Below are 23,281 nucleotides of genomic sequence, written 5' to 3'. Positions count from 1 at the left end.
TGCCGTCATTCATATTGTTACTACAAAGATCGGAGAGTTTGGACAAAAGGTAGCATAAGGAGAAAATGAGTTACTATCTAATTTAATTTATTTTTAAAATATATATTTTATTTATTTCAGAGAGGAAGGGAGAAGGAGAGAGATAGAAACATCAATGATGAGATTCATGGATTGGCTGCCTCCTGCATGCCCCCCTACTGGGGATCAAGCCCAGAACCTGGGCGTGTGCCCTTGACAGGAATCAAACCCGGGACCCTTCAGTGCACAGGCCGAGGTTCCTCAGAGTCTAGCCACTGAGCCACACCAGCTAGGGCTATTGTTTAATTTACATGAAAGCAATTTATAAACTATGCAATTATGTATAAACTCAGTATTTATTGAGCACCTACTGTGTGCCCCAGTTTTCTAAACAGATACTCCCTTCCCCTCCCCTTCACGGAGCTTACATTCTACTAGGGGCATCTCAGATAGTAAACAAATAAAATGTGTGGTCCGTCAAATGGTGTTAAGGACTGAAGAGGAAAAGCAGGGGAGAGGGAGAATAGGGAATGAGAAGAGGGTTGCAATATGTATTTTTTTAATCCTTGTGTTTGGTGGTTTAAAATTTTTTGTTAGTCCTCACCTGAGGATATTTTTCCATTCATTTTTAGAGAGAGTGGGAGGGAGGGGGAGAGCCCGAGAGAGAGAAACATGGCTGTGAGAGAGACATGGCTGTGGATTGGTTGCCTCCCCCACATGCCCTAACCAGGGCCTGGGATGGAGCCTGAAACCCAGGTATGTGCCCTTAACCAGAATCGAACCTGGGACCCTTCTGCCCGCAGGCCAATGCTCTATCCACTGAGCCACACTGGCTAGGGCGAGGGTTGCAATTTTAAGGGGTGGTCGCCAGGGAAGACTTCTTGGAAAAGATGACCTTGCAACATGAGACTGGAAGGAAGTGGAGGGTAATCTGTCCACCTCTGTAGGGGAGGAGTGTTGGGAGGAAGGGCACTTGCAGGAGCCCGTGGGCGGAGTGTTGGAGGGCATGTTGGAGGAAACAGAGGCTGGGCTGGCCTGGGGGAGGGAGTGATGGGAGAGGAGTAGAAACGAGTCCAGGATCAGGTGGGAATGGGAAATCAGAGTATAAGGCCTGCAGGCCTTTGTCGGGACTCGGCTTCCACCCTGAGACTCATGCTCTGCAACTTGAAGGAAGTGGAGGGTAATCCGTCCACCTCTGTAGGGGAGGAGTGTTGGGAGGAAGGGCACCTGCAGGAGCCCGTGGGCGCAGTGTATGGGCATGTTGGAGGAGACAGAGGCTGGGCTGGCCTGGTGGAGGGAGGGATGGGAGAGGAGTAGAAACGAGTCCAGGATTCGGTGGGAATGGGAAATCAGAGTGTAGGGCCTGCAGGCCTTTGTCAGGACTCGGCTTCCACCCTGAGACTCATCGCTCTGCGTGGAGAAGGGATAGAATCAGACTCGCTTTCTAAAGAGGTCACTCTGGTGGTTGGATGGAGAATAGACTTCACTGGGGGGGAGGGGAGAGGGTTGGGCAGTGGCAGAAGCAGGGACATCAGTTCAGGGATTCTTGCCATGATCCAGGCCAGCGATGATGCCACTTGGGCCGGAGTACCGTTGGCGGGGTGGGTTTCTGGATACATTGAGGGTCGTAGAGTCCACAGGAGACTTCCAGAACACCGGATTTTATCCTGAGCAAGTAGGAAGATAGAGCAGGCACGGACTGAAGTGAGGCTCATGAGAGGAGCAGTTTGGTGGGGAGAAGGTTAGGAGTGGGTTAGAAGACAATAAATTGGGTATCCGAGTGGTTACAGTGTCGATCTGCAGGCCCACGGGTTCAATTCCCCGTCAAGAGCTTGTACCTGGGTTGCAGGTTCCCTGGCCTCCGGTAGGAGTGCATGCAGGAGGCAACCAATCAGTGAGTCTCACATCAGTGTTTCTCTCTCTCCCCACCCCCTTCCACTCCCTCTAAAAATCAGTTGAGAAAATATTCCCAGTGAGGATTAGCAACAAAAAAAGATTCTTATTAACAAACTTCCCCTCTAATCAGAGTCAGAGTAAAAAAAGAACATAGATTCTAGAGATTTTAGTGAGGCTGATCATGGTGAATGGTCTTTTTAAATCAATGTTTCTCTCTCTGTCTCTTTTTCTCCCTTCCACTCTCTAAAAATAATCAGTTGAGAAAATATTCCCAGTGAGGATTAACAACAAAAAAAGATTCTTATTAACAAACTGCCCCTCTAATCAGATTCAGAGTAAAAAAAGAACATAGATTCTGGAGATTTTAGTGAGCCTGATCATGGTGAATGGTCTTTTTAGCATATTGCTGAATTTGGTTTGCTAATATTTTGTTGAGAATTTTTCTTTTTAAAAACATTTTTTTTTATTAATTTCAGAGAGGAAGGGAGAGGGAGAGAGAGAGAAACATCAATGATGAGAGAGAATCATTGATCAGCTGCCTCCTGCACGCCCTCTATTGGGGTTCGAGCCCGAAACCCGGGCCTGTGCCCTGACAGGAATAGAACCGTGACCTCCTGGTTACTAGGTCAGTGCTCAACCACTGAGCCACGCCGGCCGGCCTGTATCTCATGTTCATGAGGGATGCTGGCCTATAATTTTCTTTCTTTGTAATGTCTTCGTCTGGTTTTGGAATCGGTAAATGGTGAACTTGTAAAATGAGTGTGGGAGCCTTCCTCCTCTTTAATTTTTTGGGAAGGACGGGTGTCATTTCTTTGAGTGTTTGGTAAAATGCACTGGTGAAGCCATCCTGTCAGGCCCAGCCTTCACTCTTAACGGGGACACCCTGTGTGCAGGTTAGGAGGCTGCCGCTGTGAGAGACCTAGCTTCTCATCAGGCCTCTGACGTCACCTGTGCGGTGTCTTATTCTTGGGGACCGGATGGAGAAGTGGACACAGGATGGGCAGTTAGTGAGCAGCAGCACTCAATCTGGGTACCTGCGAGCGGCCCCCCAGGAAGCCTCTACAGGCCGCCCTTGCTGACCCCGTTCCCACCTGTCAGCTAGCACCTCCTCCCCCTGATGATGACCTTGCAGCTTATTTCACGGAGGAAATAGAAACACCCCCATCTCGGTCCTCCCCCCGCCAGACACACTCATCTCCTGCATCTGTGCTCGCGGGCGCTGTCGTCCTGATTGCATTAGGCGGCCCATCCCTGTTCTTCTCACGTGGACATTGGCTCGTTTTCATTCTGCTTACTCACCGTTCTGAAATGATCTTCTCTCGTTCCAGATTTTCATGTTTTCTGTTCTCATGCCATTCAAACGTGCTAAAACATTTCAGCTTACAAATACTCTATAATATCTTTCTTTTTAAAAAATAAACCCCTCGGGGGCTAGGCTCCGCCCTTCAGGACTGGGTTCGGCGGTTAGGGCCAGGCTGGGCGATTTGGGACGAGGCTCGGCGCTTAGGCACTAGACAGTGATGGCGAACCTAAGACACGCGAACTCATTTTTTTTGGTTGATTTTTCTTTGTTAAATGGCATTTAAACATATAAAATAAATATCAAAAGTATCAATCTTTGTTTTACTATGGTTGCAAATATCAAAAAATTTCTATATGTGACACGGCACCAGAGTTCAGTTAGGGTTTTTCGAAATGCTGACACGCCGAGCTCAAAAGGTTCGCCATCACTGGACTTGGATCATCCCTTTGGGACTAGCTTCAGCTGTTAGGGCTGGACTGGACAAAAGAAGAAAAGAAAAGAAAACCCTCTCCTATTCCGGGTCCCCTTCAAGCGACCAGCCGTTTTGTTGCCATTCTTTAGGACATATTCAGGGATGCTAAACACCGGGCTCAGCCCAGACCCTCATCCCTGCCCCCTTTCCACTCTCTCTAGGCCCCCACTGTTCAGTACGTCGCCACTAGCCACAGGCCTGTCCGTGCGGCGAGCTCTATTGGACAGCACTGCTCTGGGCTCTCGCTTCCATCCAGTCCCTTTAAAATGCGTCTGCACGTGACGACCCCCAGGTTGAGTCACCCGTGCCAGCCTCTCCACGGGAACTCCAGCTGCTACGCCAGCTGCCTGCGAGACATCCTTTCCTTGGTGTCTGAGCGCTTGTCAAACTGAACACGGCTAAACGGGATGTGGTTTTCCCTCTCCTCCTGCCCCGTCGGCCTTACCTGTCAGCAGGGCTACCCCTCACACAGGTTACAAAACCTTGTCGCCTTTTTGGGGAGCCAGGGGCTCTGAGGGCAGGCGGAAGGAGACTTCCATGCTTAGGAGAGACTGCTCCAGGGGACACCTCGGTTTCCTCTTTCCACACTGCTCTTCAGTCCCTGAAAGCAGGGGTGAGTGGCTTTCCCCACTCGGGAGTAATGTTTACCTTTTCCTCTCGCACTCGGCATCCGATGCATCAGACACACGCTCATTCAGTGTCCTGGAGTGCTCTTTGCCCAGGTCCCCTCCTGGCCCCCTCCCTGACTTCCTTCACATTTTGGCTCAGATATCATCTCTTCAGACATACATTCCTGTGCACCCTGAGAAAGTCCGAACTTGCCTTCACAGCCGCCACTCACGAGTTACTGCCCTCTCGTGAGTGTTTGCACCAGCCCACGCGTGGTTACGCTCAGGCAGTTCACACCCAGCACTCATTTCTGCCAGGCATGAATATTTTTTAAAATATGCTTTCATTGATTTCAGGTAGGAAGGGAGACAGAGAGAGAGAGATAGAAACATCAATGATGAGAGAGAATCATGGATCAGCTGCCTCCTGCACGCCCCTTACTGGGGATCAGCCTGCAACCTGGGTATGTGCCCTTGACTGGAATCGAACCCAGGACTCTTGAGTCCACAGGCCGAGGCTTTATCTGCTGAGCCAAACCAGCTAGGGCCGGCATGACTATTTCAGGAGCACCTGACGAGGTCAGAGCCATGTCCGGAAGTATTAGAGGGTTAAGTACCAGAACCTAGTCATTTCAAGTCAGTCTTTAGATAAAAACAAGCAATAAAACCGCATAGTTTTAAATGTAAATGTTTGTGTTTCTGATCTTCTTTTCTATAATCTTTATCTTATAGCTTGGTCATGAGCACCGACAGTAACTCTTTGGCACGTGAATTTCTGACCGATGTCAACCGGCTTTGCAATGCAGTGGTCCAGCAGGTGGAGGCCCGGGAAGAGGAGGAGGAGGAAGAGGAAGAGGAGGAGACACACATGGCAGCCCTTGGACAGTACCTTGTCCACGGCCGAGGATTCCTTTTACTTACCCAGCTAAATTCCACCATTGACCAGGTAACATTTTCATGTCAAATAACTTTCTTCTTCAGTATATTATCATTAATTTTGGGTACATAATTTCTGGGTTACGTAGTTTCTGAAAGTCTTTAGATAAAGTCCTGCCTCTCATGTCACTCCCACAAAGACAAGTAGCCCCATTTAAGGACATATGTTTATTTGGATACTTTCCAAAACGTCTGAAAAATTTTAGAATTGTAAATGGCCTTTCTTGTAAAGTGGTTTCATATATACTATGTTTGCATCCTAATATCAGTGCAGGAGAACTGTGATTATTAATAAAGTTACAAGATTACAATAGAGGAACATATGAATTTGCACCTGCAATAAACATCAGCCATGTGTTTGAAAAATTTCGGGTAAACTATGTTAAGGCAGCTTGCTGTATGTGGGGTGAAAGTGGAGAAGGCTTTGTGTGAACTAATAATTACTGATCCTCTAGCTTGTATTCATGTGCGTTAGTACATTGTGTGTTTGCTGAGAGGACTGTATGGCGGTGGTATTACATAGTCATAGTCAGTGCTGATTCCTTCTTCTAGAATAAACATTTTAAAGCCAGTAGGAACTACAGACATGTTTTCATCCAGCCTCCATTTGTAGATGAAAAACAGATGCAGAAACATTAAGTAACTCAGGTTAACCTGAAGCCCAAATGTGATTTATATCTTTATTACATTTTAGGAGAAAAAAATACTTATTTTATGAAAGAAAAACTCTGCCATCTGCTTCCTGAGAACGAATTCATGTAGTCAGAGAGTCTTTCCGTTAACTGGAATTGACAAGATTATAAGGTCTTTAGCACCAGTTTGACGGGCACGTCTGACCGCTTTAAATGTCACTGGCGTTAGATGCACTCTTATCCGTTGTTAAACTCCTGTGATATGACAGCACATTTCTAATGAATGCGTTTGTTGGGTAAATACAGACACTAATACTGAGCACCGCCTCTGTTTTCACTGTAAGCTCAGGAACCCAACACATATAAGGAAGTATTTGTTCGCTGTGGTGCTCACCTGTCACGGAACATTCTGGTATATTTGCAGGTTTATGTAATTTTATTCTTTTTCATGAATGTGGTTTATTAAATGTGTCACTAAATGTAATTTAAGTTTTATATATTTGTGTGACCAGGAAAAATTATTTGTTAGACCACATGTAGTGATTTTTTTTATTTTGAAATCTTGATGATTTCATATTCATCTCATACTCTGTTCGTCTTTCCCCACATTAGAACAATTCAATGCTTTCTCTTTTTAAAAGATACCATATAAATAACATCATAAATATTGAGGAGCAAATGTTGAGAGAAACTAAAAAAGTCCCAAATAAATTCAGAACTACGTAATATACATATATTGGAAAAATCAGTATTGTAAAGATACTGTTTTCTCCAAATTGATCTACAGATTCCAGTGCAATTTCAATCAAAGTTTCGATGGCTTTTTAAAAAATCCTCACCTGAGGATATTCTTACAGAGAGGAAGGGAGTGAGAGAGAGAGAGAAACATTGATATGAGAGAGAAACATTCTTTGGTTGCCTTCTGTACATGCCTCGACCGGGGATCGAGCCACAAGCCAGGCGTGTGCCCTGACCAGGGACTGAACTGGCAACCATTTGGTGCAGAGGATGACGTTCAGCCCAGTGAGCCATCTGGTCAGGCACAAAGGCTTTTTCTTAATGACAGCATTATTGAGATATGTTTCACACGTCATAGAATTCACCTATTTCATATGTACAAAATCCAGTGTTCATTAGTGTAGTCATAGTCAGTTTTAGAATATTTCCATCACCCAATAGAACATGTAGATGGACAAGAGATAATTCATCTGGAAAGTTACAAATTGAAAGTGAATGCAGATGGTGACTCATACTCATCATCAGAAAACTACTAATACAGATTGAGCTCAGGGCCTAGTACATGTGTGGGATGGGGAATTCTGGTTTCTTTTGGAACAATATTGCAAATAGAAGCAGCAGAATAAATCATGCCTTCCGATGATGAGCATTTAACCGTTTGGCTGCTGACGTATTTTTTCGGACATATGTCAAAACTGCGCCCTGCAGGATGCCGTTCTACGTGTAGCCTCCGACGGTGGTTCTGCTGGTCCTGGGACTTCACGTAAAGTGTGTGCTCTTGTGTCGCAGAGGTTCTCCCACCGCGTGAGTCAGCAGCTCATGCTTTCTGTTTCTGATGGGCGTCTTCTTGTCTGGCGGCCACGGTTTGTTTACTTTCCCCTGCTGTCTCACCGTTTGGGTCAGAGCCATCTGGCTATTCTGAATAAACCTGGTGTGAATATACTTTCATTTCTCCTGGGCAGATATCGCGGCTACAGTTGCTATGAGAAGCAGACTGTTTTCAAAGTGGTTGCGCCACTGCATTCTCACGGCCATGTGTGAGGACCCTGTGCTCTCACAGCCGCTCTCACCCGCTCCTGTTCGCATCCCTCCAACAGCGGGCACTGCCGTCGGTAGTGGTGGCATGGTGGAGTATAAGTCGCATCGTGCTGCGGTTTCGGCGTGCAGCTCTCTGACTCCTCATGGCATTGAGCACTTTTCTGTGTGCTTATTGGCCATTTATTATTTCCTTTGTAAGTGTCTGTTCAAGTTTTGTGCCCATTTTTTTTTTCATTTTAAAAACAATTTCTCAGAGACGGTGAGTACATGAAATCAACACTGACCATTGTACTACACAAGAATATAAATTATGCCATGAGGAATCACATGGCTATGTGTACGTTAACCCCCAAAATTAAATATAAATTTGCTGTGCTTATGTTATGCATGACTTTCCTTCTTCACTTCTCTCTCTCTCTTTCTTTCTTACGTTTGGGTTGTGCCCATTCAGCTGGGTTAGTTCTGGAAACAGTTCAAGTTTCTTGGCATGTCGTCCTGAGGTCCTCGAACCCACTGCCCCAGCCCGCTGCCTTTGCAGCTTCAGAGATAGTGGTCTGGTGTGGGATCTCAGCCCTTGCTTCTCCTGACTCACTCGCCCTTCCTCTTCTGTTCGCCTCCCATGCCCCCACCCCTTGGATGGCTAGGCTGGGCAGTTCATATAAAATCCAGCCTAAACAATCGTGTGGTGAAAGGGATCGTGCCTGACACCTGGTCGTCGGCACGTAAAATATGTTTCCTGAATTAACTGAAAAGTTACCATCCAATGAGACTTCTTTTACTGGGTATTATGCTGTGGGGAATTGAAAAAGGAATGACAGCCATTTCCCTGCACAGGGGAAGCGTAAAATGTGAGTACTGCATGAGGAGTGGATGATTTGTATAGATGGGCCGTCTAGGCTAGCCAGGGACGGGATCTGTCTGTGGCATGTGTGGCCGACCATGGCACGTTGAGAACATTCCACTTGGATGGTAAGAGGTAACACCCGTTATTCCTCTGGATGCTGTGGTTTGCAACAGCGGGCTGTCCACAAATAAGAGGGAAAGATCTGATGACTTGCAAAGGATTAGAATACGCATGCGGCTTCTTTAGGACTGGGAAGGAGAAATACCTCTGGGCGGATAGGATCACTGAAAGGTACTTGGTCTGGCAGGTTAGCAAGAGCGACCCTGTGGTGAACTCTTAGAAATGGTGGTGATGGTGCAAGGAGAGAACCGTGCTCCCCTGCTGCCTCGGGCAGTGGGAGATGACAGTGTCCTCAGGGCAGCAGTGCCAGCAGAGGGGGCAGCCCCCGAACCTGCACTTGCTCCCCTCTCCCTCTTCGGGTTTCCAAGAGCTAGTGCACTTGGAGTGGGGGCCACGGGCGTGGTCCTGAGTGGGGAGGACAGGAATCCTGAGTGGGTGCGGGATGAAGGCTTCCCAGGGGAGGTATGGGGGGGCTGGGCCTGGAAGGCAGTGAGCCAGCGCGCCCTTAGCTGGGTGGGAAGGAGTAGAGAAGTCCCGGGCAGCGTCCTGCGGAGCCAGGAGCCGGAGCCTGTGCATGGGGCAGTGACGATGGTTCAGTGTCCTGTTGGGGACCCAGGGTTCAGCGACAAGGACAGCGTGTCCGGAGCACTTCACACATCCTCGAGGTTTCTGCAAGCTCCTGTAGAATGTTACAGCCTCTTCTGCTCAAGGGAAGTGCCCAGAATGGGTGTGGAGGTTTTTAAGTGTAGTTGTGCTGGATACCTTTTGCTGGCATCCTACAAAATGCTGAGGTTCAGACAGCCTGAGCTGTGCCTGGAAGGCATCTGGACGTCTTCAGACTTGTTATTTTTTAAGTAAAGAATAAAGTCTTTCATGAAGATAGTGTTTATAAAAACCCAACTAGGTCCTAGGCATTGGGTGCAGAGGGCGTGATGCTAAGCACTGGGGCCTGCGCCCTGGAGTCCAGGCTTAAGGGAGGGCTGGGAAGTGTGTTTGAGAAGCTTCCCGTGGTTTGGAGGTAAATTCAGCCTCTTGTGTGCAGCCCATGAGGCCGTAGTAGGTCTGGCACCGCCTGCCTCGCTGACCCTGTTCTCTCCCCGTCCGCCCTTTCTATTCTTTACATGCTTCCTAGGAGCTGTGGCCTCCACATCTTTGCATGGATTCCTTCTTCTCACCAATTACGTATCTGCTCCAGTGGCCGCTCCTGAATAGGCTGCAAATGCCCCCTTATCCCTCTGTCACCCCTCCTCTATTCATTGTTTTCATTATATTTGAAACCGTCCTCATGCGGATCTGACGGGTCACCCTGCCTTCTCACTCACGATGTGAGGAATTACACTTGACGTGTCATTACTTCCTTGGCCACCGTGTCCCAGGGGTCCCGCTCCAGTTCTGTAGCTGCAGTCACGCCCCTGACTGACAGGCTCACTCCTTTCTGTGCCTCCTGTCTGAGCACCTGTGCCACACCCGGGCCCCGACTCACGCCTCGTACCTTCTGTTCTCTAACTGTGTGTGTGTGTATCTTATGGACCAAACGAGGGGACCTTCTCCAGGGCTCGGACCATCTCCTCCAGGAGGGGTAAGACAGTAAGTGCCGTAGACACAGTGTGCTGACCGTGAACACTGGATTACCTGCACTAATATGTCTTTCTTTGTGCATATTACTTATTAATGTCTGTTTCTCTTTTTAAAATTGTGTTCTCTGAGTCTTACATTTAACTGCATGAAGGTGTTTTTCTAATAACTTTATATTATTGGTTTGCTAATTAATAGGACCTAGCTTTTCATTTTCACCTGGCAAATTGGTTTTTCGTAGGTGAGGAATTCCTGCAATGTGCATGGTGCTGTGGCAGCTGTTTTAAAACATCAGCAAGAACATGCTAAATGCCGGCAGCTACTCTTACATTCTTCTGTCTTTGGAAAGGTTTATAAGTTGAAGAGTGTCACAGCTTTCATTGGATTTGAGATCAGTTAGTTCGGTTCTTAACTTCTCAAATGCAATCTTTCAGGGGCAAGGATTTTTTGGTTAAAAGTACGACAAGGTGTTAGGAATTAACGAGCCTCGGAACATAAAGGTGTTTTTCATGTCTAATCCAGGCGCTGACATGCAGAGAGGAGCTCCTCACTCTTCTGCTGTCGCTCCTCCCGCTGGTGTGGAAGATCCCTGTTCAGGAAGAAAGGGCGGCAGGTACGTTCTTCTCTTTTTTTACTGCAGTGGCACTCTCCAGAAATACTCTGCGTGATGGTCGCTTTTAACTTCAGTCTTAGAGAATATTTGGTATCTGTTGTATGATTTTGAAATAATTTGGGGAAATCGTAAAGTTCTTATGTTACGTCAGGGCTCTAACCTAAATACTGGACTATGTTGGAGAACATAATAAATCCCTCTATCTTAATCTACTGCACTATTGCAGGAGGCTTGTGAAATGGCGTGAACAGTGTGGTGATGTACAGCCTAGAGCAGCGGTTCTCAACCTGTGGGTCGCGACCCCTTTAGGGGTCGAACGATCCTTTCACAGGGGTCGCCTAAGACCATCGGGAAACACTTATATAATTACATATTGTTTTTGTGATTAATCACTATGCTTTAATTATGTTCAATTTGTAACAATGAAAATACATCCTGTATATCAGATATTTACATTACGATTCATAACAGTAGCAACATTACAGTTATGAAGTAGCAACAAAAATAATTTTATGTTGGGGGTCACCACAACATGAGGAACCGTATCAAAGGGTCGCGGCATTAGGAAGGTTGAGAACCACTGGCCTAGAGTCTCTTCAGGTTTTAAATTAGATTCATTTTTCCAATTCTGTTCTCCTTTGTTGTTTTCAGATCAGTTCATATCCTTTGAACTAATACCACCTGGTACTTATCATGAGAAAGATAAGTGTGGGGGGAAGTGACCGAGGGACATAATAATGGCTAAAGGAGAACAGCCCAGGGCCAGGGGACTGAGGTTAAACTCCTAAAATGGGTGCTAAGTACAAATTGAGTTTGAAGACATATTAAGGCATTCTAAAATTTCCTTTTTTGTTTCCTTAGATTTTAATCTACCGTTCTCAGTTGATATAATCCTGACCAAAGAAAAGAACTCAAGTTCACAAAGATCTACTCAGGAAAAATTATATTTAGAAGGCAGTGCTCCATCGGGTCAGGTTTCTGCGAAAGTGAAAAGCAGACGACAGCGTAAAGCCACCCACCCCTGTTCCCTAAGAGATGCAAGAAAGACGCAGCTCTCCACCTCAGGCTCAGAGGCCGACTCAGACGACAGGAGGCCCCGGCGGCCCCACCAGCTGCAGCCTCTTGTAGCCCAGGTTTCTAAAGAAGGCACGCCTGCAGCTCACCCCAACCGCTTGTCAACCAGAGAACAGACTCCCCCTGAGACCATAGCTTCCGGAAGTTTCCAAGAGATGATGCCAAGCCAGGAGGCAAACACGGACATTTTAAGTGAGCCAGCTGCCTTGTCTATTATCAGTCACATGAGCAATTCTCCATTTGACTTATGCCATGTTCTGTTATCTTTATTAGAGAAAGTCTGTAAGTTTGACATGGACTTGAATCATAATTCTGCCCTGGCAGCCAGCGTCGTGCCCACGCTGACCGAGTTCCTCGCAGGCTTTGGGGACTGCTGTGATCTCGGGGACAACGTGGAGAGCCAGGTGGTAGCTGCAGGTTGGACTGAGGAGCCAGTGGCCTTGATCCAACGGATGCTTTTCCGGACAGTGTTGCATCTCATGTCAGTGGATGTGAGTGCTGCAGGGACGATGCCGGACAGCCTCAAAAAGAATTTAACCGAGTTGCTCAGAGCAGCTTTAAAGATTAGAACTTGCCTAGAAAAGCAACCTGACCCCTTTGCCCCGAGACAGAAGACGACCCTGCAGGAGGTGCGGGAAGGGTTTGTGTTTTCCCGCTATCGGCATCGAGCCCTCCTCTTGCCCGAGCTTCTGGAAGGGGTGCTGCAGCTCCTCACCTGCTGCCTCCACAGCGCAGCCTCAAACCCCTTCTTCTTCAGCCAAGCCATGGACCTGGTTCAGGAGTTCATCCAGCACCATGGGTTCCACTTGTTCGAGACAGCAGTCCTGCAAATGGAGTGGCTGATCTTAAGAGACGGGGCCCCTGCCGAGGCCTCCGAACGTCTGCGGGCCCTGATAAACGGCGTGCTGAAGATAATGAGCACCGTCAAAAAGGTGAAGTCGGAGCAGCTCCATCAGTCCATGTGCACCAGGAAGCGGCACCGGCGGTGTGAATATTCCCACTTCATGCGTCACCACCGAGACCTCTCGGGGCTCCTGGTCTCGGCTTTTAAAAACCAGGTTTCCAAAAACCCCTTCGAGGAGACCCCGGACGGCGCTGTGCACTACCCCGAGCGGTGCTGCTGCCTGGCCGTGTGCGCGCACCAGTGCCTGCGCCTGCTGCAGCAGGCCGCCCTGGGCAGCACGTGCCTGCAGGTCCTGGCCGGCGTCCAGGACGTCGGGCTGTGCTGCTGCATGGACCCCAAGTCTGTCATCGCCCCTTTGCTCCACGCTTTTCAGTTGCCGGCACTGAAGAATTTCCAGCAGCAGATACTGAATGTCCTAAGCAGACTTATTTTAGATCAGTTAGGAGGCGCCGAGATGCCGCCAAGAATGAAAAAGGCAGCTTGCAATATTTGTACCGTTGACTCGGATCAACTGGCCAAATTAGAAGAGACGCTGCAGGGGCCTGGGCGGGACGAGGAGCCTTCCTGGGGCCTGCCCAGTCCCTACCGGTGCCCCGGGATCCTGCCCAGCAGCGGCTCTGAGGACATGTTGTGGAGATGGGATGCCTTAGAGGCATATCAGAATTTCGTGTTTGAAGAAGACAGGTTACATAGTGTGCAGATTGCGAACCACATTTGCAGTTTAATGCAGAAAGGCAATGTGGTGGTTCGCTGGAAATTGTATAATTACATCTTCAACCCTGTGCTCCAGAGAGGAGTGGAACTGGCCCATCACTGCCAGCACCCTGGTGTTCCTCCAGCCCAGACGCACGTGTGTGGCCGTCAGAACCAGCGCTTGCCTCACGAAGTGCTTCAGGTTTATTTAAAAACGCTGCCGTCCCTTGGGGGGACGGGAGGGCGCCAGGGGTTGGTATTTTCCTTATTGTATGCTTTTGAGTCATCTGGGCCCTTTATTCTTTCATAGGATTTCATTGTAGTTTTAACAACAGATAAGTTACCATCCCGTGTCAGATAATTTTTTTAAGTTTATGTATGTTTTATTGGGTGGTTATAGAGGAGAGGATAGAGCCATTGATTTTAATTTCTTGGTTAAAAAAGAAAGAAAGGAAGTTTTAAATATATTTTTGAGAGAAAATGGACACAACACATATCCAGTAGCAGGGGCAAGGCTAAATTAATAGTTTTATATTTACTTTAGGGAATATTATTAACCATTAAAAGTAATGCTTACAAAGATTACTTTGGGACATGAGAAAATACTTATACTATTTTATTGATGAGATATACAACATTCAAAATATCACCAACTGTATAAAATTTGCATGTATATAAAATGATATTTATTGAGGCAGTAGAATTAAGGAGATTATTATTTTTAAATGTCATATTTATACTTAAGCAATATATGAAGAAAAATTATAAAATACAGAAAAGCAAAAAAAGAAGAAAATTAAAATTATTTAGAATTTTCACCAGTGAGCTTTCCAGATTTTGTGATGATCAAGTCTGGTACTTAAAAAATAGTTTTATAAATAAAGCTTGCTTTGGGTAGGTAGCCTGGCCTTTCAAATATACCATTTTTAAAAACTTACAATAAAGTACAACCCATGTATCATCATTATCTTTACAATCATTTTTTAAAATTCCTGGCATTCTGACATTGATTCGGTGGAACTGACTTGATTTGAAAGCTTGTAACTCATTGGTATATTGGCGGACAACCTGGGTCTTTGCTGTGCGGATTTATATTAAAGCTATTGCCAGGGGTCCAGTGATGCAGACCCTGAGTCTCACCTGAGACAGCTGAGATCTGCAGATCTGTAATTGGGCTCTTCCTTAGTGAGCCCCAGGCAGATGAACAAAGAGACACACAGATGTCTGCCTGTTTCAGAGCGTCCAGCTGAGTGTGCTGGCGCTTGGGCATCTAGAACTTACATACAATCTGCTATTTGGGGCAAAGTATTCTTCCCTGAATTGCTTCATTTAACTTGGGATGCATATAATTCATTCTTTCTAAATGTTGAAGCCACATCCTCCTATATAATAAAAGGCTATTCTGCAAATTGTCCCCTTGACCGGAGTCTGATGGGCCTCTTCCTGTCCCTCCGCCCCTCGCCCCAATCGGGGGTGGGCTGATCCGCAGCCCATGGCCCCTCCCCCCGGCCAGCCTGGCCCAATCAGCCCCGATCGGGGCGGGCCAGCCAGGCCGCACTGGTGGAAGAATCCATGCAGCGGACCTCTAGTGTATGTACTAGAGGCCCGGTGCAAGGCCTGGTGCATGGATTCATGCACCAGTGGGGTCCCTCGGCCTGGCCTGCGGGGATCAGGCCAAAACCGGCCCTTTGACATTCTCTGAGGGGTCCCAGATCGCAAGAGAGCTCAGGCCAGGCCTAGGGACCCCTTAGGTGCATGATCAGGGCCCGGGAGGGGCTGTGGGATGGCTTCAGGGCATGTCTGGCCCATCTTGCCCAGTCCCCACCAGCTGGACCCCAGCAGCAAGCTAATCTATGGATCAGAGTGTCTGCCTCCTAGTGGTCAGTGCGCATCATAGCCACTGGTTGAGTGGTTGAGTGAATGGTCAGACACTTAGCATATTAGGCTTTTATTATACAGGATATATATTTGGTGTTTGGAGAGGGACATGAAAATCATTAGAAAGTAACTTGAGATCCTGGTCACATCTTAGATCTTAAACCACATTATTGATTAATCAAATTTGGTAGTGTTTGTTTAGTGTAGGCCACATGCAGCAATGACATTTAAATAGTGTATGTACCAAAAATATTTAATATTAAAACCAATTTAAGCTTGGTTAAAATAAATAAATAGTATATGTACCTTTTTATAAATGATGTTTATCTGTAAACCTTTTGTATGTTTCTTTCTCTCACAGGGTAATAAGAGATTTGTTTTTAAGTTGTAATGGAGTAAGTCAAATAATTGAACTAAATTACTTAGATGGTATTCGAGGTCATTCCCTAAAAGCATTTGAAACTCTGATAATCAGCCTTGGGGAGCAACAGAAAGACTCTTCGATTCCAGGGACTGATGGGCTAGATGGGGAACCGAAGGAGCCGGCGTCCTTCCACGCAGGCACCTCTGTCCACAGCCAGCAGGCGTTTTCAGACTCTCCTCAGAGTCTCAGCAAGTTCTACGCCAGCCTCAGAGAAGCCCACCCGAAGAGACACAAGTCCGCCCCCCACAACACCCACCTCCACACGATCAACCTCTTCCTCTGCGTGGTGTTCCTGTGTGTCAGCAAAGAGGCCGACTCCGATGGGGAGTCCGCCATCGATTCGGAGGACACCTCTGGCTACGACAGCACGGCCAGCGAGCCCCTGTGCCAGGAGCTGCCCTGCCTGCCTCTGGAGAGCCTGGTCTTGCCGCCCCCCGAGCGCATGCACCAGGCGGCCGACATCTGGTCCATGTGTCGCTGGATCTACATGCTGAGCCCAGCTTTCCAGAAGCAGCTCTGCAGGCTGGGTGGGGTCCGGGTGTGCCATAAGCTGATCTTCATGATCATCCAGAGGCTGTTCCGGGGTCCCGACGAGGATCACAGGAAGAAGGAGGACCAGGAGCCACTGAGAACTGCCCACGCGGAGGTTGCTGTGGAGGAGGACTCGGGCTCCTCGGCTGTGAGAAGCACCCCCACCCCGTCCGGCCCGGGCGGTCCAAAGGGGAGTGCTGGCAGTGTAGGTGCATCAGAGTCATGTGCTGCTTCCACAAATGGGGATCCGATTCCCGCTACTGGAGCTGCTCCTGAGGAAGCAAAGGGGCCTGCAAGTCGAGCAAGTGATGCCTCACTTCAGAGCATCCGACTGCTGGAAGCCCTTCTGGCCATCTGTCTGCACGGCACCAGAGCTAGTCAGCACCGGGCCGAATTGGAGCCACCCGGCCAGGTAATGACGTGGCTGTCATGTGATGTGTACTTTCTAAAGTTCTGTGTGCTTAGCACCCCCGTGCCAGGTGCTGGGGAGGACACAGGAACACAGGACCAGTCCTTGTCCTCAGGAAACTCGCAGTTTAAGCTTTGTCACATGCAAAACCCACACGCGACACGGTTTCCAGCTAAAAGGCATTAGGTAGGCAGTAAGCTGGAGCTGAGTGACAATGACGTGTTTCCGAGTTCTTGCATGGCCTTGTGCGCTGCTCTCTGGTAGGGACAAGCCCTGTGGGCATCCAGGCTCCAGAGCTTTCCCTTGATAAGGCGGGCCTGGACCTTTATTCCGAACCTTCTTTGCCTGGGTTCTTCCCCTCGCATATTCTGCTTTCCTCCTGCTAGCACTTCTCAACATAGAAGGAACCCCAGTTTCAGGCCCTGCTCCTCAGGAACCTTCGAACGTGGCAGGTCCCTTCTTCCCTGACTCGCCACCCTCACTGTTCCATCCGCCGCCTCTCCTGCTGCCTCCATATTGCTCCTGTCCAAGCGTCCTGATGCTCCCTCGTTGCTCCCAATTACAACCCACGCCCCTTAGTGTGGCTACAAAGCCCCTCACAGTCTCGCTTCCTCTTCCTTGTTTGGCCTCACTTCCTGCCATCCTTCACCGGGGGCCACAGCCACACCGAGCTGACCTCTACTAAGACGCCATTCTGGATGACTTCCAGACAAAGCCAGGCTGCGAGGGCCGAGCACCTTGCATGAATTTCGTGCATCGGGCCTCTAGTTTATTAATATTAACTCATTTGTCACTTTCATTTTTTTCTTGAAGCATTTTATTAATATTCTTAGTCTCTTTTATTTTACCTTAGAACTTGTCTGTGGAAAATATATTGTGTGAAATGAGGGACCATCTTTCCCGGTCAAAGGTGATTGAGACAGAATTGGCAAAACCTTTATTCGATGCCCTGCTCCGAGTTGCGCTGGGGAATCACGCAGCAGATTTCGAACACGGTGATGCTGTGACTGAGAAGGTACGAGTAACATGCAGTCGTGCTGTCGGGGGGGAGGGGGGGGAGGGACAGCAGAAGCAGAAGAGTGTGGGATGGGACTTCATGGGTGAATGTGGTTAGAACATATGGCCCGGAGTTGGTGAGTTCCATGAACAGATGTGTAAAAATAGTAGACATTTTACTAGCATTAAGTTGGAAGAAGTATAATTTCACCTCATTGTAGTTTTTAGTCATTTCCATTATATAACTAGAATGTAACTTCTTAGGCTTAGTTTTCGGTGAAACTGAGATGACCCTAGCTTAATCTGCTAGAGCAGTGGTTCTCAACCTTCTGGCCCTTTAAATATAGTTCCTCATGTTGTGACCCAACCATAAAATTATTTTCATTGCTACTTCATCACTGTCATGTTGCTACTGTTGTGAATCATCATGTAAATATCTGATATGCAGGATGGTCTTAGGTGACCCCTGTGAAAGGGTCATTCGACCGCCAAAGGGGTCGCGACCTACAGGTTGAGAACCTCTGTGCTAGAGTGACCTCCCACGCATGGTTGAGGCTAGTCAAGTTGTCTGAGAAATTATGCTGTGTGAATTTCATAACTCACAGTGGTAAATATCAATTCATAGGATTTTTTTCTTAAAGGAAATACTGAAACTTCTTAAAATGACAGCTGCATAATAAATATTATATTCTTAGAGGTGAGCAGATGTTACACCTTTTGCCTTTTAATCGCACCAATCTTGCAGAGTCCTCAGTCTGAAGAAGAATTGTCACCCCAATCTGGAGGGTTTTCAGAAGAAGCGGAGGACACTACATGTTGTGGTTTTAAACTTCTGGTTGAAGAAGAAGGTTATGAAGCAGATAGTGAGAGCAATTCTGAGGACAGTGAAGCCCAGGATGATGGTAAAATATCAGGAAGTACTTGTGATTCGATTTGCAAGTCAGATTATTAATTAGCAAAACGGTTTGTAATAATATTACTTTACAATCGGTGTTGCCTTACAATTTAAGAAGCGCGTTGCATCATCATTTCATTGGGTCTTCACCATGAATTCTGGCACTTGTTTGTGTCTGCGATTGGAAACACCCAGGTAGATCTTGTTGTCACAGGCGTTGACCTAAGAACACAGGGGAGAGCACGTGCCTGCTTTCACATATATTCCAGTGAAAAAGACAGCAAGTAGCATGAAGAAGGACCTGATGGACCATTGCAGGTTGTTTTGTTTGTTTTTACCAAACAGAGTGAAAAGAACTAAAAAATAGCCGCAAATTGAAGGGATATGTGTGTGTATATGTAGAGGGGTAGGAAAAATAGGTTAATAGGTAATAAATAACAATACTAGGATAAACTATTTCACATACTCATGACTGTAAACCTACTTTTTGCCAACTCCTGTGTACACATATACATATAGCTAACTTGATTTATTAAACTATTTTTGCTTCTTTTCCAGTTTTATTGAGATAGGATTGATATATATCAGTATATAAGTTTAGATAAACCACTTGATGGTTTGATTTACATATATTGTGAAATGATTACCACATAGGTTTGGTCAACATCCATCATCTCCTATAGACACGATAACAAGAAAAAAATTTCTCTTTGTGTTGAGAACTCTGAAGATCTACCCTCTTCACAACTTTCCTACGTGTCACACAGCAGGTTAACCATAGTCACCGTGTCGCACATTACGTCCCTAGCGCTCATTGGTCTTCTAACTGGAAGTTTGTACCTTTTTCCATCTTCCTCCAGTTCCCCTCCTCCACCCCCCAAGCAGGTGCTTTTGAAAAACATTGGTTTAATGGTGTTGGTTTTATCAGAGTAGTCATGATTTTATAATGACAGATTGCTTCCTTTTTGTAAGTTTGCTACCTAGATGTTAATTTAAGGAATTCTGACCTAGCTAGAAATTTATAAAATTCTTATCTGTGTGGATACTGCTTAAGGGCACAGCATCTCTTTTAAGAGCATGTAAGTTAAACTTCCCAGGATGTAATATCTAGTGAGACAGTGTCTGTGTGTTTCTTACTTACGAAGAAGAAAAAGTACAGAATTTCTCCAACCTACAGCCAAGCCTCCCATTTTCAGAGATGGGGGGAGGCAAAGAAGGAAGTGCCCTGTGTTTCAGGTTTGGGGGTCAGAAAGTTTGGGGTAGTATTTTTTTTTTCAGTATGTCAGGGGAATGTGTTAAATCTATCACCTACATGTCTGTGAAACTTGCTGTTGAGAATATTTGTAGTTCTGTTGAAGATCAAAATTACTTTGAAGGCTACTCATTTATCTTCATAGTATCCATAAGACGCCCTGACCAGTGTGGCTCAGTGGATGGGGCGTCGGCCTGTGGACTGAAGGGTCCCAGGTTCGATTCCGGTCAAGGGCATGTACCTTGGTTGCGGGCACATCCCAGTACGGGGTGTGCAGGAGGCAGCTGATCGATGTCTCTCTCTCTCATCGATGTTTCTGGCTCTCTATCCCTCTCCTTTCCTCTCTGTAAAAAATCAATAAAATATATTTAAAAATTGTTTTTAAAAAAGTATCCATAAGACGTGATTACTCAGAATATTTGCCGTAATAAAAAGGCACGTTATAGGAAAAGGTTCTGTGAACATCTTATACACAGCACTTTCACCACTACCACTTTCAGATGATGAATGAGGTTTGAAATACCTAGTCAGTGTTTAGGGAATGAAAATAATCTTTTCTTTTCCCCTTCCAGGGGGAGACGTAAAGCCTGAAGCAGAAGGTTTCATTGCATTAAGCAGTCCAAATGACTTACTTGAAAACCTCACTCAGGGAGAAATAATCTATCCTGAGATTTGCATGCTGGAATTAAATTTGCTTTCTACTAGTAAAGCCAAACTTGATGTGCTTGCCCACGTATTTGAGAGTTTTTTGAAAATCATCAGGCAGAAAGAAAAGAATATTTTTCTACTCATTCAACAGGTAAAAGATGTATTTAGTTAAATGAGACCAATACTTATCCCACTCGTGCCCCCAATACTCATTTCCTTATTTATAACCCGACTTACCTGAAAATACCTGAGATGATTACTTATCCTTTATGATACCTTGTCTGTGTTTTTTAGCTATTGGTATTCTAAAAATCTTCTATTCCATAGTTCTCTAAAGTAGCATAAGAAATTAATGATGTCATTGGCTAACTAATAATGCCTCCTATTATATTTCTGAGGATGGATAATATTTTTTTAATTGTATTTAATTTTAATGTTTGGTCATTGTTTTGAAAAATTGGAAAACAAAAGCAGTATGAAAAATAAAATGAAAATTGTGTATAATCCTACACATAGCCTTCTTTTTAGTCATTTTAAATATTTATATCTGTATATACAGTAAACATTCAAATAATTTACTCATTACACTTGTTTTATGCTTTCATGAGGTAAGAAATTTAATTTATTATGTTTTGTTTTTTAATCTTCAGGGAACTGTGAAAAATCTTTTAGGAGGGTTCTTGAGTATTTTAACACAGGCTGATTCTGATTTTCAAGGTGCGTTGAAATGTTACGTTTTAAAACAATAGTTTTGAAGCTATTTTGTTGTGATGTGAGAGAAAGCGTGGATAACAAGGGCTCCCATTGGCATCGTGCTCTACGGTTTCAAAAGTAGTTTATATGCATCATCTCCTTTGTTCCTCGGACCCACCCCACGCAGTAGGCAGGCCCAACGGGCTTCCCCACGGCTCTGTCCTCAGGCTTCTCCGCAGGGCTGTTTTATCATGTCTCAAATCGAGATGGTATTTAATGTGTAGGACTTTCTTGGGGGGTGGCATTGAGGATCACCTGAGATAATGCCTGTAAATATACTTTGAACACTGTAATGCAGGGGTCCTCAAACTACGGCCCGCAGGCCACATGCAAATACAAATATTGTATTTGTTCCCATTTTGTTTTTTCACTTTAAAATAAGATATGTGCAGTGTGCATAGGAATTTGTTCATAGTTTTTTTAAAAACGATAGTCCGGCCCTCCAACGGTCTGAGGGACAGTGAACTGGCCCCCTTTTTAAAAAGTTTGAGGACCCCTGCTGTAATGTGTGCTACAAATATTAGCTATTAAAAGTTCTACGAATTTGTGTGTATAACCAACCATAATTTATGCTAAACCCCATAATGGAATAAAACAAATGTTCAAAGTCATTGTTTGTGATATTTAAGTGTGTTTATAATCTTCAATATTTCTACTTTTAGTTATGTTATCTAGTTTTATATTTAGAAAGTGAAAATTATAATTTAAACATGTTCAAAATGAGAAGACTACTTTATGGTAGTCACTTAACAAATACTGCATTAATTTATGCTTTTAAAAATTTAATTTTAAATCTTATCAATTGGGGTGACATTGGTTAATAAAAATTGTATAGGTTTCAGGAGTATAATTCTGTAATACATCAGCTGTATATTGTATTGTGTGTTCACCACCCCAAGCCCAGTCTCCTTCTGTCACCATTTAACCCCCGTTTACGCTCTTTTACCTCCTCCTACCCTCCTTTCTCTCTGGTAATCACCATACTGTTTTCTCTGTCTATGAGGGTTTTTATGTGTGTGTTTTCCCATCACCTTTTTATGCTTCTTTAAATAATACCTTTACTTGACTTGGAGCTAACCAATCATTAAGGAAAGTGATTTTCTTGTTTTTTTGTCAGTTGGTTAGTTTGTATTTAATTATATTTTATTTCTTCAGCAAATTTTTGGGTTATTAGGTTGTTTATAATCCATTTAAATGTGACAATAGCATCTTATCTTTTTCAGTGAAATTGTTTATTCGTTTCTTTAATTAGCTGTGCATTTGGCTTTAACTTTCCCCTCTGTCTGTCTTTATCTCAGCGTGCCAGAGAGGACTGGTGGATCTGTTGGTATCTTTGATGAGCTCAAGAACATGTTCAGAAGAGCTAACCCTTCTTCTGAGAATATTTCTGGAGAAATCTCCTTGTACAGTAAATATGCCATAATTTCATTTTTGCCACTGATATTTAATAGAATATTTTAAAACGCTTTTGAAAATCACTAAGCCATCTCTTTTGTTGTGCTAATTATATAGTCAACTCTGTGTTATTATTTGTGAAGTTCCCAATTATTTCATTGCTAGAGGCCCGGTGCATGAAATTCATGCACTCAGCGGGGGGTGGGGGGGTGGCGGGGGTTCCCTCAGCCCTGCCTGTGCCCTCTCACAGTCTGGGACCCCTCGGGTGACATCCTTAGTGCTGCCACAGAGGTGGGAGAGGCTCCTGTCCCTGCCACTGAACTCACCATCTGTGAGCCCGGCTTCTAGGATGCTCTCCCTGTGGGAGCGCACTGACCACCAGGGGCAGCTCCTGCATTGATATGTGTATGGGTATGTTTGTTCATTCATAACCTGAATTTCAGGATTATTATGTTCCTTGTAACATTGTAATGTTTTATTTGTTTTTCTTTTTCTCTAGGAAATTCTTCTCCTGGGTATTCTGAAAATTGTTGAAAGTGATGTTGCTGTGAGCCCTTTACAGTACCTGACCTTCCCTTTCCTACACACTCTGAACTTAAGCAACGGTGTTTCATCACCAAAGTGTCGGGATTCTCA

The 23,281-nt window shown here is 45.6% G+C and overlaps 1 protein-coding gene across 1 annotated transcript in view; it reads left to right on the top strand.

Annotated features, from left to right (window-relative positions):
• Window positions 1-23,281, top strand: part of LYST (lysosomal trafficking regulator) — a 78,320-nt gene that overhangs the window by 6,597 nt on the left and 48,442 nt on the right. Inside the window, 10 exon segments of the mRNA XM_015562329.1 lie at window positions 5,030-5,243; window positions 10,703-10,793; window positions 11,655-13,694; window positions 15,694-16,709; window positions 17,560-17,721; window positions 18,448-18,604; window positions 20,422-20,648; window positions 21,148-21,214; window positions 22,549-22,658; window positions 23,145-23,281. The exon segment at window positions 23,145-23,281 is cut by the window's right edge and continues 314 nt beyond it. Of these exon segments, the coding sequence (XP_015417815.1) occupies window positions 5,037-5,243; window positions 10,703-10,793; window positions 11,655-13,694; window positions 15,694-16,709; window positions 17,560-17,721; window positions 18,448-18,604; window positions 20,422-20,648; window positions 21,148-21,214; window positions 22,549-22,658; window positions 23,145-23,281 (4,214 nt within the window). The 5' untranslated portion in view covers window positions 5,030-5,036.

This window comes from Myotis davidii, unplaced genomic scaffold (assembly GCF_000327345.1).
Source record: "Myotis davidii unplaced genomic scaffold, ASM32734v1 scaffold174, whole genome shotgun sequence".
NCBI classification, from domain to species: domain Eukaryota; kingdom Metazoa; phylum Chordata; class Mammalia; order Chiroptera; family Vespertilionidae; genus Myotis; species Myotis davidii.
This window is presented reverse-complemented; position numbering and strand designations above follow the sequence as displayed.